Source organism: Humulus lupulus, chromosome 6 (assembly GCF_963169125.1).
Source record: "Humulus lupulus chromosome 6, drHumLupu1.1, whole genome shotgun sequence".
Lineage (NCBI taxonomy): Eukaryota > Viridiplantae > Streptophyta > Magnoliopsida > Rosales > Cannabaceae > Humulus > Humulus lupulus.
In genome coordinates this window covers 35,957,595-35,974,653 of record NC_084798.1, presented here as the reverse complement: position 1 = coordinate 35,974,653, position 17,059 = coordinate 35,957,595, and the positions used below count along the sequence as shown (strand labels likewise).

The window sequence follows — 17,059 nt, the reverse complement described above, 5'->3', positions numbered from 1 at the left end:
CCTCGGGAACTTGGTTTTAGGCCTCGGGATGGTTCCTACTACCCGGATTAGTGGGGATTGATGTCTTGGAGGATAGATCCTTGTTTGGGAACCTATGTTATTCATTTTATTGATGGTATCCCATATTTGGTTATGACTAGGTGACCGCTAAAGGACTAAAATTCAGATCATTCTCATGGGTCGTTCTTTTATTCATTCTCGCTCGAATCAGAGGTAAGAAAACTACACCCTTTTTATATGGCATGTATGATTGTTGTTGAGGCATGTTGGTTGATAAATGTGGACATTGATTGCATATTAAATGCTTAGCAGAGCTTGCTTACTTGTGAATGGCATTGATTAGTCAGGGACGGCACTGGTCGCATATTACTGACCTGAGAGTCAAAAATGGCATAAGCATTCTGAATGCAGGGCCGATTAAAGATTAGATCTAATCGATATCAGCGTTGAATGCCTCTAGGGACATTAATGCTGGACCGATCCTAAGGTCGATGAAACTTATAAGCGCTTGGCTAGTATAAGACTAGTTACTCAGAGCCAGGGCCTAAGGCCTAGGTGACTTCTTGTCACATGGCTATAGAGCGGAATCCCATGGTTATGACTCTATGGTTATGAGGAAGGTTATGTTGGTGATTAGTCATCATGCACCTATCCTAGTTAAGCTAGTGAAGGGTTCACTTATTTGTAAAGCCCCGGTGACCCTATCGTCACATGGCTAGAGGGAACGGAACCCACCTTAGTGACCTTTCAACTGTCACTCATCTGTTTTGGACTGAAAGTCTTGAATGATTATTATGATCATTGTTGATATTATATTCATGTTATATTGTGTTTTCTTGCTGGGATTTGGCTCATGGGTGCTATGTGGTGCAGGTAAAGGGAAAGAAAAGCTCACCCAGCCTTGAGTGGAGAGCTTAGGTGGTGCTGTGTACATATGCGGCCGCTTGACCACCACGGCCAAGGAGTTCTCAGAGGAACTAGGGGGTATACCCTATTTTTTCCGCTTAGGTCGGCGAGTTTGTAAATTTGAAACAGTAATGACCATTTTGAGTTGTAAATAACTTGTAAAATTTTTTGATGGGCCCATGAATAGTTTTATGTATTAAATAAAATATATCCTTTCCTTTTGATTGGTTTTCCACCTTAGCCTATTAATAACACTAAAAGCACGTTTTTAACCAAAGGACTCGGGTAGCGAGTTAAATTTCTGGTTCATCGTAACTGTTATGGGGTAACCAGGGCGTTACAACTATGTGTTTAGCCTATTGGCTAATTTGTGCATATGTTGATTGATAGATATGCATATGTTGATTATTTGTGTTGAGTTTTCTTGCTGGGCTTCGGCTCACGAGTGCTCTATGGTGCAGGTAAGGGCAAGGGAAAGGTCGACCAACCATGAGTACGGAGAGCGTGAAGTGATGTGTACATGTTCGGCCTGCCTAGCTGCCATGGCTATGGGTATTTTTGGGAGATGTTATGTATTAATCTAAATTTTGTCGTTTAGTCGACTTTAATCATATTTTTGAGTTGTAAATATTTCTAAACAGTATTTTGGGATCCCAAATGTATAACGCTTTATAATTCTAATGAATGACTACATTTTCAAATTATATGACTTTTATTACAGTTTAGCCGCACTTTTAACCTAAAACCTTCATTAGCGAGTTAATTGCGCATTTTAAACTCACTTAGTAATGACTCTAAGGAGGTAGGGTGTTACACCAATGAAGCCCCTCCAGTCTGAAGAAGGGGAACGCGTGCTACCAATGCTGCTGCCAACAGAAATACACCGCCTCTGGTTGACAACACCTCTGAGATTGTCAGACTACATCAACAAGTGGAAGAATTGCAGAAGCAATAACGACAATAGACTCTGCCGTAACCTCAGACTCAGCCACAGCCTCAACCAGCAGCTCAAGCTCCACAGCAAGTATGTCCACATGAGGTATGGCCGATGGCGAACTATGTGCCTTATCTAGCTCAGTACATATAGCCAATTTATGAGCATTACCATAAGCACCATGCTCCAAACTTTGAAGGAACAACCGACCCCTTTGAGGCGGAAGAATGGCTCAGAAATGTAGAGCCGATTCTAGCACACATGAACCTTGGAAACGCAGATCGCATATCCTGCGTTTTGTCTCTTTTGAAGAAGGATGCCTGAATCTGGTGGGAATTAGTACAGCAAACCCATGACGTCGCCACCATGACATGGACTAGATTTGTGGAGATCTTTCACAAGAAATACTACAACTCGACAATCATCGCTACGAGGGTAGAAGAGTTCACCAATCTGAAGCAGGGCAACTTAACGGTAGTCGAGTACGCTCGACAGTTCAATTGTCTAGCCAGGTTCATGCCAGAGTTGGTCCCAACTGATTTCTTGAGGGTTACCAAGTTCACTAGGGGAATCAAACCCAAGATTGAGCTCGGAGTCAAGCTAGCAAACCCTGGAACCACTTCTTACGCAGATGCTCTAGAAATGGCTATAGAGGTGGAAAGACTCCAAGCAATTGTTAGTAAGGAGGAGGCCAACAAGTTTGAACCCAAGCAACAGAATCAGACGTAAAATGGTCGGAACCACAACAACAACCACCAGCACAACAATAATGGTCAGAAAAGGAAGCATCCTGATAGTAAGCAGACCGACAATGACAAAAGAGAATGGAAAAATGGAAGTAATAGGTCAGGTTATGTAGAATACCCGCAGTGCTCCAAGTGCCTGAAAAGACATCCGGGGGAGTGTTGTGCAAACACCAAAGGTTGTTTCAATTGTGGCCAGGAAGGTCATTGGAAGAAGGAATGTCCACAGCTCAAACAAGAAGAAAAGAGGGACAATAAGATGGTTCCAGCCAGAGTCTTTGCCTTGACCTAGGGAGAAGCCGAAGCTAGTAACAAAGTGGTTGTAGGTCAGATTCCTATCCTCGCTAATATATGTTCAGTATTATTTGATTTGGGAGCAACATACTTGTATATATCGTTAGGAATGATAGAGAAATTAGACAAACCTTGTGAAAGATTTAGAACTAGGTTTGTGACAGAATTGCCTTCGGGCAAAGTAGTTCTATCATCACGAATAGTACGAGGAGTATCGATCAAAGTCGAGGGCACAGAACTAGAAGAAGACCTGATAGAGTTAGAGATCAAGGACTTCGATGTAATACTGGGCATGGATTGGCTAGCAAGGCATGGCGCAACCATCGATTGTAGACGTAAGCAAGTGACGTTCGAAACTCATGACGGTCAAAAATTGTGTTTTATGGGAAAGGTCTTAGGACTACGGACACCACTTATCTCATCTCTTAAAGCTCAGAGGATGATAGCAAGCGTCAAGGATGTGGCACAAGAAACACCACTAAAGGTTGGAGACGTCCAAATTATAAAGGAATTTCCAGAGATATTTCCTGACAACTTACCAGGGTTACCGCCTACTCGAGAAATTGACTTCACAATCGAACTAGTACCGGGAACCGAGCCTATCTCCAAGGCACCATACCGAATGGCACCTACTGAACTCAAGGAGATAAAAATGCAATTGCACGAACTCTTAGACTTGGGTTTCATCAGACCAAGCCATTCGCCATGGGGAGCACCAGTTTCATTTGTGAAGAAGAAGGATGGAAGCATGCAAATGTGTATAGATTACCGCAAGTTGAACAAGGTGACAATTAAGAATAAGTACCTGCTACCTCGGTTCGATGACTTATTTGATCAACTCCGAGGAGCGACCGTGTTTTCGAAGATTGATCTATGGTCCGGTTATCACCAACTCAAGGTACAGGAAGAGGATATACCAAAGACAACTTTTAGAACTCGATATGGACATTCGAGTTTCTAGTTATGTCTTTTGGTCTTACCAATGCTCCAGCTGCTTTTATGGACTTAATGAATCGGGTCTTCAAGGATTACTTGGAAAAATTTGTCATAGTGTTCATTAACGATATTTTGGTGTACTCCAAGGACAAAGTTGAGCACGAGGAAAATTTAAGATTGACTATGTTGAGACTGAAGGAGCATCAACTTTACGCCAAGTTCAAGAAGTGAAAATTTGGGCTTTCGCAAGTAGCATTCTTTGACCATATAGTATCCAAGGATGGAGTTGTTGTAGACCCAGTTAAGGTAGAGGCTGTGAAGGATTGGCCAAGACCTAAGAATGCATCAAAAGTTAGAAGTTTTCTCGGGCTAGCAGGCTATTACTAGAGATTTGTAGAAGACTTTTCTAAGACAGCCACTCCGCTTACCAACCTGACCCGAAAACAGAAAAAGTTCAACTGGATGGATAGATGTGAAGAGAGCTTCTAGTTGCTCAAGGATAAGCTATGCTCAGCACCAGTACTTTGTGTATCGACACCCAACGACAAATTTGTAGTATACTGTGATGCGTCGAAGCAAGGTTTGGGTTATGTGCTGATGCAAAATGACAAAGTGATAGCATACGCCTTAAGGCAGCTAAAGGAATACAAGCAACACTATCCAACGCATGATATAGAGTTGGCAGCGGTGGTCTTCACATTGAAAATTTGGCGCCATTATCTTTATGGAGAACGGTGTGAGATTTATATGAACCACAAGAGCTTAAAGTATTTCTTCACACAGAATGAGCTCAATATGAGGCAGCGCAGGTGGTTAGAACTAGTAAAGGATTATGACTGCGAAATCCTATACCACCCAGGAAAAGAAAATGTAGTTGCAGATGCGCTAAGCCAGAAGAGTTATGGAAATCTAGCAGCATTATTCGGAATAGAAAAGTCGCTACAGCAAGAGCTGATCAATGCCGGAATAGAAGTAGTCATTGGTCAACTGGCTGACGTGTCCATCTAGTCAAATCTATTAGAAGATATATTGATCGGGCAAGGGCATGATGACACATTAGTAACACATATGGCTGCAGTCAAAGAAGGCAAGGCCACAGATTTCTCTATATCAGGACAGGGGTTCTTGAGATATAAGGGTCGGGTATGTGTGCCAAATGACCATGGAATTAAGATGACGATTAGAAGAGGCACACACTACCCCATACTCAGTTCACCCGGGGTCGACAAAGATGACTCACGACCTTAAGGCACTATATTGGTGGTCGCGAATGAAGAAAGACGTAGCAGAATATGTGTGCAAATGCCTAGTATGCCAGCAAGTAAAAGCGGAACATCAGCGACCCACAGGCTTATTGCAACTGCTTAGTGTTCCAAAATGGAAGTGGGAAGACATAGCCATGGACTTCATGACAGAATTACCATGAACAAATAAGCAGCACGACTCGGCTTGGGTAGTGGTAGATAGACTAACCAAGTTAACTCACTTCCTGCCTGTTAAGACTATGTACACTGCAGACCAGTACGCAGACATTTATTTTCGAGAAATTGTACGACTGCATAGAATCTCTAAGACCATAGTATCATATAGAGGATCGGTGTTTACATCAAGATTTGGGGAAGCTTGCAGCAGGCCATGGGTGCCAAGTTATGTCTTAGTATGGCATTTCATCCTCAGACCGACGGTCAGTCCGAGCGTACTATACAAATTTTAGAAGATATATTGCACGCTTGTGTACTAGACTTTTAAGGATCGTGGAGTAAGTATTTGCCACTGATAGAGTTCTTCTACAACAATAGCTATCAGTCAATGATCGGTATGGCACCCTATGAGTTACTTTATGGAAGGAAGGTTCGATCGCCATTACATTGGGACGAGGTAGGGGAAAGACAACTTCTTGGACCCGAAGTAGTTAGAGATGCTTGTGATGCAGTGGAGCTGATTAGAAAGTGTATGCTCGCTGCTCAAAGTCAGCAAAAGAGTTATGCAGATGCCAAGCGGCGAGATGTGGAATTCAAATTCGGAGATCAAGTCTTCTTAAAGATATCTCCTATGAAAGGAGTGAAACGGTTTGGGAAGAAAGGCAAACTTAGTCCCTGGTTTATAGGTCTTTTTGAGATATTGGACAAGGAGGGAACAGTAGCATATAGATTAGCCCTTCTGCCAACTCTAGCATATAGCCACAATGTGTTTCACATCTCGATGATGCATAGATATGTGTCAGACCAATCTCCCGTCCTCAAGTACGATTCGATAGCACTCGGGAAAGACTTGAGTTACAAGGAACGACCGATTAACATCCTAGAGAAGGGGATGAAGGAATTACGGTCTAAGAGTATTCCAATAGTCAAGGTCCTATGGAGTAATAATTCAGAACGAAAGGCAACGTGGGAGTTGGAGGAAGACATCCTAGCACGATATAGTAGTAGTAGTAGTAGCAGCATCTTGAAGTATTTTAGTTTTAGTGGATATTGGTTCAAGCCGGGATTTAGTTGGAAACTCAAAGAAACTATTATAGATTTTATAAGTTTAACCTATAGTTTAGAAATATTAATTTTAACATAAGGTTTGATTACTATAACAGGTCCTAGAAATATTATTTATTATAACATACAGTTTAGATAGAATAATTAAGAGCGTGCCACTTGTCACAAGCATGTTTATTTAAGGATTCAAGGATTTTAGATGAATAATTTAACAATGGATGAATCTAGAAGCTCTAGAACCTTCCAGCAGCTATTAGGATCACGTTTTACTCAGTCAAAGTTGTTTTTAACAAACTTCAAGTGTGTTGAAAATGTGCAAAAACGTTTTTAAAATATCAGCATATGTTGATATATCGCAGCTATAGGGGTCGATATGTCGCCTATGGAAGATACGAAAAATACGTCGATTTCGCACGTTTGAAAGCACAAAAGGTCGAGTCATAGGTAGGGGCGATATATCGCCTAGGGTAGGCAATACATTGGCTCCTGGAGCCATTTTTGAAATTTTGTGGATTTAAATTAGAAACAGCCCTCAACAACCTAGATCTGCTCCTGAACGTTTTTGACAGAGTTCTGGGCATCTGTTGAAACGAAAATTCAAATCTTTTCAATTATTATTCATTTATTTATTCATTTTAAAAGGGGTTAGTTTCAATCCTTGATCTATATATATAGGACCTAGTACTCAGCCATTTCATTCGTCATTCAAGCATTCTTCAGAGCATCCAAGCTGCTAAGATTACTCTAGAGAGAAAACACTTGGGTTTTGGGTTAAAAGCTTTTCCAATCTAAGCTTTTCTAAATACTTGGGAAGTAAGATAGAGTGTTATTTCAGTATCGAGGTGTAGATCAAAGTCATAGTTCATTCAAGGTATTCTTATCCTCAGGTTTAATCCATCCTAGTTCTTTTATTTCCTTCCATTTCCTTTCAGATCCTAACTTATTGTTATGGCTTTTTGGTTAAATGTTTAAGTTTCTTGAAACTTAAGGTTTTCGGTAAGTTTCTACTTTGATGGTTTAGTTCTCTTTTTTTTCATCTCCTTTTCTTTAGAAACTCATGGTTTTTAATGTTGGTTTTAGGAGTGTTCCAATCCCATTCTTGTCTCCAATATCTCGATTTTCGGTCAGGAAAATAGGTTAGATTATATGTGTTATGTGATATGTTATGTTATGATGATATGTTATATATGTATATGAATATATGTTTTATGTTATAGTCGCTTGGGGCTTATAGTTGCTTAGATAGAAAATGCCAAGATTTTTATCATTATTGTGGATTAGAGTTATGATTTACCCTACCTCGATTAGTAGACTGAGGACCTAGATGTGTTATCATATACTATTTTGTTATCTAACCTACCTCGATTAGTTGACTAAGGACCTAGATGGTTTTATCACATGCTACGGTAATGAGTTAATGGCCATTAATATTGTAGTCCTATATGATATACGTTTTTACGTCATATGTTTTATAGTATATGTGTTATGATATAGTCTTATGATTTATGATATGTGTTTTTAGTAGATTTTCCTTGTTGGGGATTTGGCTCATTCCTTTTTATTTTAGATGGTGCAGGAAAATGAACTTGGAAGGTAGGATGGATTCGTGGCAGCTTGGCGTGTGTATTGGGGAGACTGATTGAATGGACTGCTGGAAGATCGAGGATGAAGTTATTTCAAGTCTTTTAATTTATGTTTTATGTATTTTCGCACTTAGTATTTAAACGATTGATAAAGTCTATATTTTTATGTTTTATGTACTAAACAATGGGTACCCATACCTTATTTTATATTTCATACCTTATTTTGGATTTTAAATGAAGTTCTGTTGTTTTATGTATTCCAAAATCATAGTTATGTTGAGTAGTTTTTAATGGTCCGAGGTCTAGAATTAGTCGGGGCATTGCAAGATTTTAGAGTCAAGAAGAGCAGATCAACTGAAGGTTGAACAATGGATGAGTATGGTCACCTCTATTTTGGGTTTTATGATAGTGGAAGGCAATGATAGGGTAGCATGCGCCACCTATATGCCTAGAGAGGATGCTCGTATTTGGTTAGAGGTGGCATCCCAGACTCGAGATGTTTCTACTCTGAGTTGGGATGGGTTCAGAGATCTGTTCAGCCAGAAATACTACTATATTTCCTACAGGGCGGCGAAGGTGAATGAGTTCACAAGGTTGGTTCAGGGCAGCATGACAGTTACTGACTATGCCCTGAAGTTTGATAGGCTAGCGAAGTTTTCACCAGATTTAGTGCCTACAGATGCAGCTAGGCAGGACAGATCTGTTCGAGGGCTTAATGCTATGATAGCTCGAGATGTGAGACTCACATCAGTACCTGGGGAAACAACTTATTCCCAGGTGGCTGAGAAGGCCCTCACTGCTGAGGAGGCGGAGAAAAATATTTGGAGGGAGAACGATGTGAGATGGGATGTTTGCAGGGCAGTGCCTCCATATACAGGATCTAGTAGGGGCGAAGGCCCCAGTGATCAGAAGAGGAAGACCCCTGACACCTCGACCACTGCTGGTCCTAATAGAAGGGGCTGGGGTGTCCAGGGTGGTCACCAGGGAGGCGGTGAGATATGGAGGAGTTATCCAGAGTGCACTTAATGCATGAAGTGCCATCTGAGCGAATGCCGAGCAAAGGCCTGTTACTTGTGCGGGGTGGTTGGACATCTCAAGAAAGATTGGTTGACGTTGAAGAAAGAGGAACCAGGGAAGGTTGACATCTTGACTCCAGCTCGAGTGTTCACCTTGACACAGACAGAGGTTGAGGCTAGTCCCTCAGTATTGACAGGTCAGCTTTCTAGCGCTGGCTCTTCATATACTGTATTAATTGACTCTGGTGCTACACATTCATTTGTTTATAGTAAAGTGATTGATAGATTTTGTAGGCCTGGTAAGTATTATACTGCGGGGTTTGGGACTATACTGCCTACAAGGGAGTTGGTAGTTTCTAAGAGATGGATCAGAGAACTGCTAGTGATGATGGATAGTAGAGAACTATCAGTAGACTTGATTGAGTTGGGTATGGATGATTTTGATATGATTTTGGGGATGGATTGGCTAGAAAGATATGGGGCCACTATCGATTCCAGGAAGAAGATGGTGACTTTTGAGCCTGAGGGTTAGGACCCCTTTGTCTTTGTGGGTGCTATGCATGGACCTTACATTCCTATGATATCAGTGTTGAGGGCTAGGGACCCATTACAAGGAGTTTGTATAGGTTTTCTAGCTAGTGTGGTGGATACCACTAGAGTTACACCAGTGGGGCCTGGAGAGACTAGACTGGTATGCGAATTTTTTGATGTGTTTCTTGAGGATTTACTAGGACTACCGCTGCATGGGGAGATTCAGTTGTCATTGAGTTAGCACCGGGTACAGAGCCAGTATCGAGGGCACCATATAGGATGGCTTCAGCAGAGCTAAATGAGTTGAAGATATAGTTGCAGAAGCTTCTAGATTTGGGATTTATCAGACCTAGCTTCTCACTATAAGGTGCTCCAATTTTATTTGTGAAGAAGAAGGATGGGACTCTAAGAATGTGTATAAACTACAAGGAGTTGAACAAGTTGACCAACAAGCACAAGAATCCCCTACCAAGGATTGATGACATGTTCGATCAGCTGTAAGGTAAGACAGTATTCTCAAAGAATGATCTTCGATCTGGTTATCACCAGCTAAGGATCAATGACAAGGATATTCCGAAGACGGCCTTCCGTACGAGGTATGGACGTTATGAGTTTTTGGTCATGTCATTTGGTTTGACCAACGCCCCAGCAGTGTTTATGGATTTGATGAACAGGGTGTTCAAGGACTTCTTAGATCAGTTTGTGATTGTATTCATTGACGACATCTTAGTTTACTCTAGTTCAGAGGCAGAGAATGAGAAGCATCTCCGACTGGTATTACAGAGATTGATAGAGCATCGGTTGTATGCTAAGTTTAAGAAGTGTGAGTTCTAGCTACTAGAAGTGACATTCCTTGGACACATTGTTAGTGGAGAAGGGATAAAATTAGATCCAGCCAAGGTTGAGGCAGTTAGGGATTGTTCGAGGCCAAGGAACGCCTCAGAGGTTAAAAGCTTCCTTGGACTAGCAGGATATTACAGATGGTTCGTGGAAGGGTTTTCAAATATTTCGATACCATTGACTGAGTTGACACGAAAGAATCTGAAGTTCATCTGGTCAGACAAGTGTGAGGGTAGCTTCCAAGAACTGAAGCGACGACTGATTACTGCTCCTATGTTGAGTCTACCTTCGGAGGGAGGGAAGTTTGTGGTGTATTGTGACGCATCAAAACTGGGATTGGGATGCGTTTTGGTGCAGAATGAGAAAGTTATTGCTTATGCGTCGCGACAACTCAAGGATTATGAATAGCAGTATTGTTGACCCTGAATTTGGCCAACTGACACGGAGTCAAATATGCTTGATGCGGACAAACACGCTGGAAAGAATGTGATGACGAAATTATACAGAACGCAAGGGTTTATAATGGTTCGGCCCCAGAAATCTGGTAATAACCTACGTCCACTTGAATTGTTATTGATGTAAGACTCAGAGGAGTGATCAAAGAACTAGGGTTCAATGAGTTTCAACCACCTCTCAGGAATAATACAATGCTTCTAATCAGATAACTCTAATTTATAGTGAATTGAAAGCAAGAAAGAAGAAAAGGATCCCTTTCCCTTGAGCCCTCATTCTTTATTTATAGGCTCAAGGAGGATTTACATTAATTTGTTACAGATATGATTTCCTAAATAGTCGGATACTCAGGAAATCATGAGAGATAATTTCGGATACTATCATAACTGCATAAGATCTTTTCCGCATATATCATTCGTACGACCAGACTGGTCGTATGAAAAGATCGAATCATCGTGATACTAGATGTACTCCTGGTCGATAGTCGAACACGAATTCTGCCAGATGTCAGCCACGTGTACAAAATGTTCGCCACGTCATCCATACTTGTTTTTTGGATAACAAGTATCCTACCCATGATTTGGAGCTGGTAGCGGTGGTATTCGCAATGAAAGTATGGCGACATTATTTGTATGAGGAGAAGTGCGAGATATACATCGATCATAAAAGTTTGAAGTATTTCTTAACCCAGAAGGACTTAAACATGAGACAGAGATGTTGGCTGGAGTTGGTGAAGGACTACGACTGCGATATCCTTTACCACCCTGGAAAAGCCAATGCAGTGATAGATGCATTAAGTCGGAGAGGCCCGAGACAGTTGTTAAGTTCAAAGCAGATATCAGAGGAGTTAGCAGAAAAGATGGCTAGAGCAAGGATAGAGCTAGTTGTGGGCCAGTTGGCCAATATCACTTTACAGTCTACCCTCCTAGAGAGGATAAGAGAGGGTCAGTCGGATGATGCATAGTTACAGGAGGTTAGAGGAAATGTCCTAGCTGGAGTGGCTAAGGATTATTCTATTTCAGAGACGGGTTTACTACAGTACGAGGATCGCATATGTGTATTAGACGAGAGATACTTGATGAATCCCATACTACACCATACTCACTCCATCTAGGCACCACGAAATGTATCGGGCTCTACAGACTTTGTATTGGTGGCCTGGGATGAAGAAGGAAGTGGTTGAATACGTGGCCAAGTGTTTGACCTGTCAGAAGGTAAAGGCTGAACATCAGTGCCCAACGGGGTTGATACAACCTTTGGGTATTCCCGAGTGGAAGTGGGAAGATATTACTATGGATTTCGTGGGAGGTTTACCCAGAATGGTGGGGCAACATGACTCAGTGTGGGTGATAGTAGACAAATACACCAAGTCAACTCACTTTCTGCCAGTGAGGATGACCTGTATTGTAGATCAGTACGCGAAATTATATGTGAGGGAGATTGTACGTCTCCTACGAGTTCCTAAATCTATAATATCAGACTGGGATCCTATATTTACCTCCAAGTTTTGGGATGGTTTTGCAGAAGGCTATGGGAACTCAGCTGAAGTTTAGTATAACCTTTAATCCTCAAACAGATGAACATTCAAAGAGGATAATTCAGGTATTGGAGGACATGTGCTAGATTTCGAGGGGTCTTGGAGTAGGTACCTCCCGTTGATTGAGTTTTCATACAACAACAGTTATCAATCAACGATTGGAGTAGCTCCATATGAGATGTTATATGGAAGGAGATGTAGATTTCCCTTTCATTGGGATGAAATGGGGGAGAGGAAGTACTTGGGATTGGACATGCTTCAGAAGACTAATTAAGGTATTGAGAACATCCGAGCTCAAATGCTCGCTTCGCAGAGAAGACAGAAAAGCTACGGTGTTCCTAAGCATAGGGACATGGGGTTCTAGGTAGGGGACCACGTGTTTCTACGAGTTTCACCATTGTGAGGGGTGAGGAGGTTTGGGAAAAAGGGCAAGTTGAGCCCTAGATTCATAGGACCTTTTGAGATCCTGGAGAGGATTGGGCAGGTAGCCTATAGATTGGCTCTGCCACCATTATTATCAAGAGTTCACGACATATTCCACATCTCTATGCTGATAGGATTCATATATTGGGATATGAGGGTCTAGAGCTTCAGACTGATTTATCATATTAGGAATGACTAGTTCAGGTCCTAGAAAGGAAAGATAATGCTCTACAGAACAAAACGATTCCTTTACTCAAGGTATTATGGAGGAACAGCAAGGTTTAGGAAGCGACCTGGGAGCTTGAGTCAACTATGCGGAATCAATATCTCAAGTTATTCAAGTAAATTTCGAGGATGAAATTCTCAGTAGGAGGGGATAGTTGTAACGACCCAAAAATGCTAATAGGGTTTAGTGCCTTAATTAGTGTGTCGGGAGGGCACAATTGGATATGTGTGTGATTAATTAGTTAAATGCGTGATTATGTGGCATGCATGATATATATGATGATATGAATATATTTGTATGCATGTGGGCCCGTTATTGTTTATATGGGTGCATCTGTAATTTTGGCCTGCTAAGGGCATAAATGTGATTATATATGTTAAATGGTTGAGACCATATTATTATGTGGATATATTTGCACTATATGGCTCGAGACGATCCTAGTGAGCGGATTAGCAGATTAGTCACAGCAGAGAATAATGCCTGGCTCGAGGTGAGCTTAGGGGTATTTTGGGAAGTTTAATGTATATTAGGGGTTTATTAATTAATGAGTAGGTATTTGGTAATTAGTTGGACATGACGGGATTAATTGGGAATTGGCAGGATGACTCGAGGAATTAGCGGGAATCGGGATTAATGGTTGTTTTACCCTTATGGGAAATAACAGGGCTAAATTGGTTTTAGGGGGAATTTTGGTCTTTTCTTAGCTAAGGGAACACTCTCAACTAATTCTAGGAATGGACAGAACCCACTAGATTTTTCTCATCTCACAGAAAACTCTCTCTCTCTTCCTATCACTCACGTTCTCTCTCTCCCTCTCTAGAACTAAGGGAAACTTTGCAGCTTGAAGGAGAAAAAGCCAGGGAATTAAGCTGGGTTTTAGCTTGGATAAGCTGGGGGATTAAAGCTAGGACTAGCCAAAGAAATCTCTGAGGATCAAGCTACAAATTGAGGTAAGAATCCTGTTTTGTTCTGCTGGGAATTCAGATTGTTAGGTTGAGTTTGTCTAGGTTTTTGAGTGAAGAATTATTGCTGATTTGGATGGTAGTTTCAGTAGAATTTTTGGTGTTTTATGCTTAAACTATGTAATTAAGAGTCCTAGACTCGTTTCTGGATTAGGTTTGGGTTTGGGAGTATAATTGAGGTTGAATTTTGAGGAAGCTGGGGAAAAATGCTGAAAACCCAAGGAATTCTGGGTTCGTGAGGGCGCGCTGCGACCCAGTTCATGGGCATCGCGGCCCACGTGCCTAGAATGCCCTGGGAAGGCTTACTGAATTGAGGGCACGCCATGACCCTAAGGGCAAGTCACGGCCTGCCTCCCTCCAGATGCAAGAGGCTGCACCTCTGACTTAAGGCGCGCTGCGACCCTCAAGGCTAGGTCGCGACCTGCCTAGACTATTTTGGCCTCGGGTTGTTTTTAGGCTCGGGAAGGCTTGGGGAATTAAACCTAAGCGCACAGGATGAATTCTACTACCCAGTTTAGTAGAATTCGAGGCCCCGGAGGCTAGTATTGGTTCCCAAAAAATTTAATTGGGCTAGAATTTTATAGTTATCCATTGTTGCTTGTGACTAGGGTTACCACTAAGGCTCAGGACTGAGGATCGTGCTCGGAACCATTCTTTATCCATCGCTCGAGAGTTGAGGTAAGAAAACTGCACCCATGTGGTTGTCATTGAGACTGATATGCCTTGTAATTGAACGTATGTGTATTGTGACTCTTATGACTATTATGTGTAACATGAAAGTATGGACTAAGGGAGCCAGGGCTGGTGATTATCATACTGAACGTAGCTCGGCCTATGCGAGCCAAGATCAGCCAAATAACTGGAGGGCTTGGCCTAAGGGCGCTGACAGATATATGTTTGAAAGTATATGTTTATCTTTGTCTAGCTCAATAACTGTATTCTACTAATTAATTGAACGGGTTAGTTTGAAGTTGATTATATGCTCTTGTTGCTATCTATGCTCATTGATTATGGTTTTCTCCTTGGGCCTTGGCTCACAGGTGCTACGTGATGCAGGTAAAGGCAATGAAAAGCTGGACCAACCATGAGTTGGAGAGCTTTGGGGGCGGAGTGTACATTGGCAGCTGCTCGACCACCACGGGCGAGGGAATTGCACGAACTGGAGTTCGAAATTGTAATTTTCCATTTAAACTGGCTTTTTGTTGTACCAACTTTGAGGGTTGTTTTTTTCGCCATGTAAATACTATTTTTGGGATCCCATGTATCAAACACTTATTTTAATGAAAATTAATTGTTTACGATCAAAATCTTTTAACCTTAACCTGTCAGTTGACTTTAGGAAACACATTTATGTTCTAACGATCTAATTGACATGTCTTGCACTATTTTAAACACACAATGTAATGGTCTTGGTTATCCAGAGCGTTGCAATGACCTTATCGAATGCTTCTTGTATTGTTTAAACCACAGTCTGGCAGGTCCGACTAGAGTTGCAAGGAACAAGATACATCTTAGATCGAGCCCTACATTGTGGGCCATCATCATTGATTTAAAAATCCCGAGGTTATTGAATAGATCTACGTCTCCATCAAATGTTGGCATGTGCGGCATCCTAAAGCCAATAGGATATGCAGCCGCTGTGATGTTTGGAGCAAAAGGTTCGAGCTCCTCGTCTGAGTTGCAATCGTCCTTTCCTTTTTCCAATAGGAGTATTTTCATTTGGTCTTCCATTAAAGTCAGTCTTTCAAGGGTTTGGTCCCTGGTCCCTAGGTTAGTTGGGGGCTGTTCAACAACTCCCATCCTATTATACACGTTCGAGGACTTTGTGCTGAACTTAAGTGATTGCTAAGGTCGCTCTCGGATGTGCCTTCATGCCAGCTCTCCGTCCAGTAACTTCCATTTGCAAAACTTACAACTCGTGGTTGAGATCGAGGCCCTGGGTTCTCAGCACGCGTCCGTGGGGCATAAGAATTTACAAACGGTGGAGGATTTCTCCTAGTGTTCCCTCAAGCTAGAATATCTCATTGTGGGTGAGGTGGTGTTGGATGTCTTACCGGTGACGAAGGATTATTTATGAGGCTATCCTCGTTCCATCAGGGAGAACTAAATTAACCCATCCCGACTCCATCCCAACATCCCTAGTTCTCTGTGCCTAGGGATCTGACTGAGGCACAGGGGGATTCGCTGGAGCATTTTGCCTTCGTGAGCTTGTCCCAGCCCCTCCCCATGGATTGTTATGGACATTTCTAGGAATCTGTGAAGAAGGCATAGAGCTTAGGGTCACAGTCTTGACCGACCAACTGACATGTTGACGATGACCCCTATGATGACCAGTGGGCTGAGCACTCCGGTGGTTTCGCTGTGAAGGCACAAAACCCGGAGTGGCAGTTTTGACAAAACGATTTGGCTTAGACTGGTTATTCCTTTGGGATTTATGAGACCCACTTTGCCTTTTTCTGACATTAACGTCGGTTGCAAGAGGGGGTAACCGATCCAAGACCTCTTCGATCTGCCTATTTTCCTTAGCAAGATGGCTCCTTAACTAGGCATTTTCCATCTCCACGACAATCAAGTATCCTGGATTAGGATTTGGCGGGAGTGACGCTGAACTCTCAGTGTCGTCCTGACCCACCAGTTGTTTCCCAAGACGTTGTTAAACATCTGGGCCCCTTTCATTGGGAACAGCGGTATGATAGGCCTCTTGCCCACCAGGTTATTCCATCTCATTATCATGCATTGATCGAGTGAGCACCATGATGAATGTTGACTAAAACTTGTGAAGCACTAATTTCCTTCTCAATGAAAGCACCAAACTGTTGACGCGATTTTTGACCAATAGTGTATGAAGAAATTAAACAGGTAGATTAGTGTTGAATTATAAACCTTAATGAAATGATAAACACTCTCTCGAACACGCACAACTTTTACGTGGTTCAGTGGTTAGAATCCACCTAGTCCACGAGTTAATATTATTACTTATCTCTCTCGATTTCTGCAGAGTTTTGGTAATACGAAAATGGCCCCCCCCTCCCTGTCCATTATTCCTAGTATTTATAGGGGAATTTCACGGACAGGTTTGGGTAACCTCATGAATAAACCACATGAATAAATATGGTATCTATTTGATACAAATTATTCCCATTTACACTGGGATATGATTCGATAACAGAATAAAATATACTCCTGCTA

General features: G+C 41.9%; 1 protein-coding gene across 1 annotated transcript in view; it reads right to left on the bottom strand.

Annotated features, from left to right (window-relative positions):
- Positions 1 to 1,820: 1,820 nt before the first annotated feature.
- LOC133784972 (uncharacterized) overlaps positions 1,821 to 17,059 on the bottom strand; it is a 39,608-nt gene continuing 24,369 nt past the window's right edge. The window contains exon 2 of the mRNA XM_062224234.1: positions 1,821 to 1,975. Coding sequence (XP_062080218.1) covers positions 1,821 to 1,975 — 155 coding nt within the window. The remainder of the gene's footprint in view (positions 1,976 to 17,059) is intronic.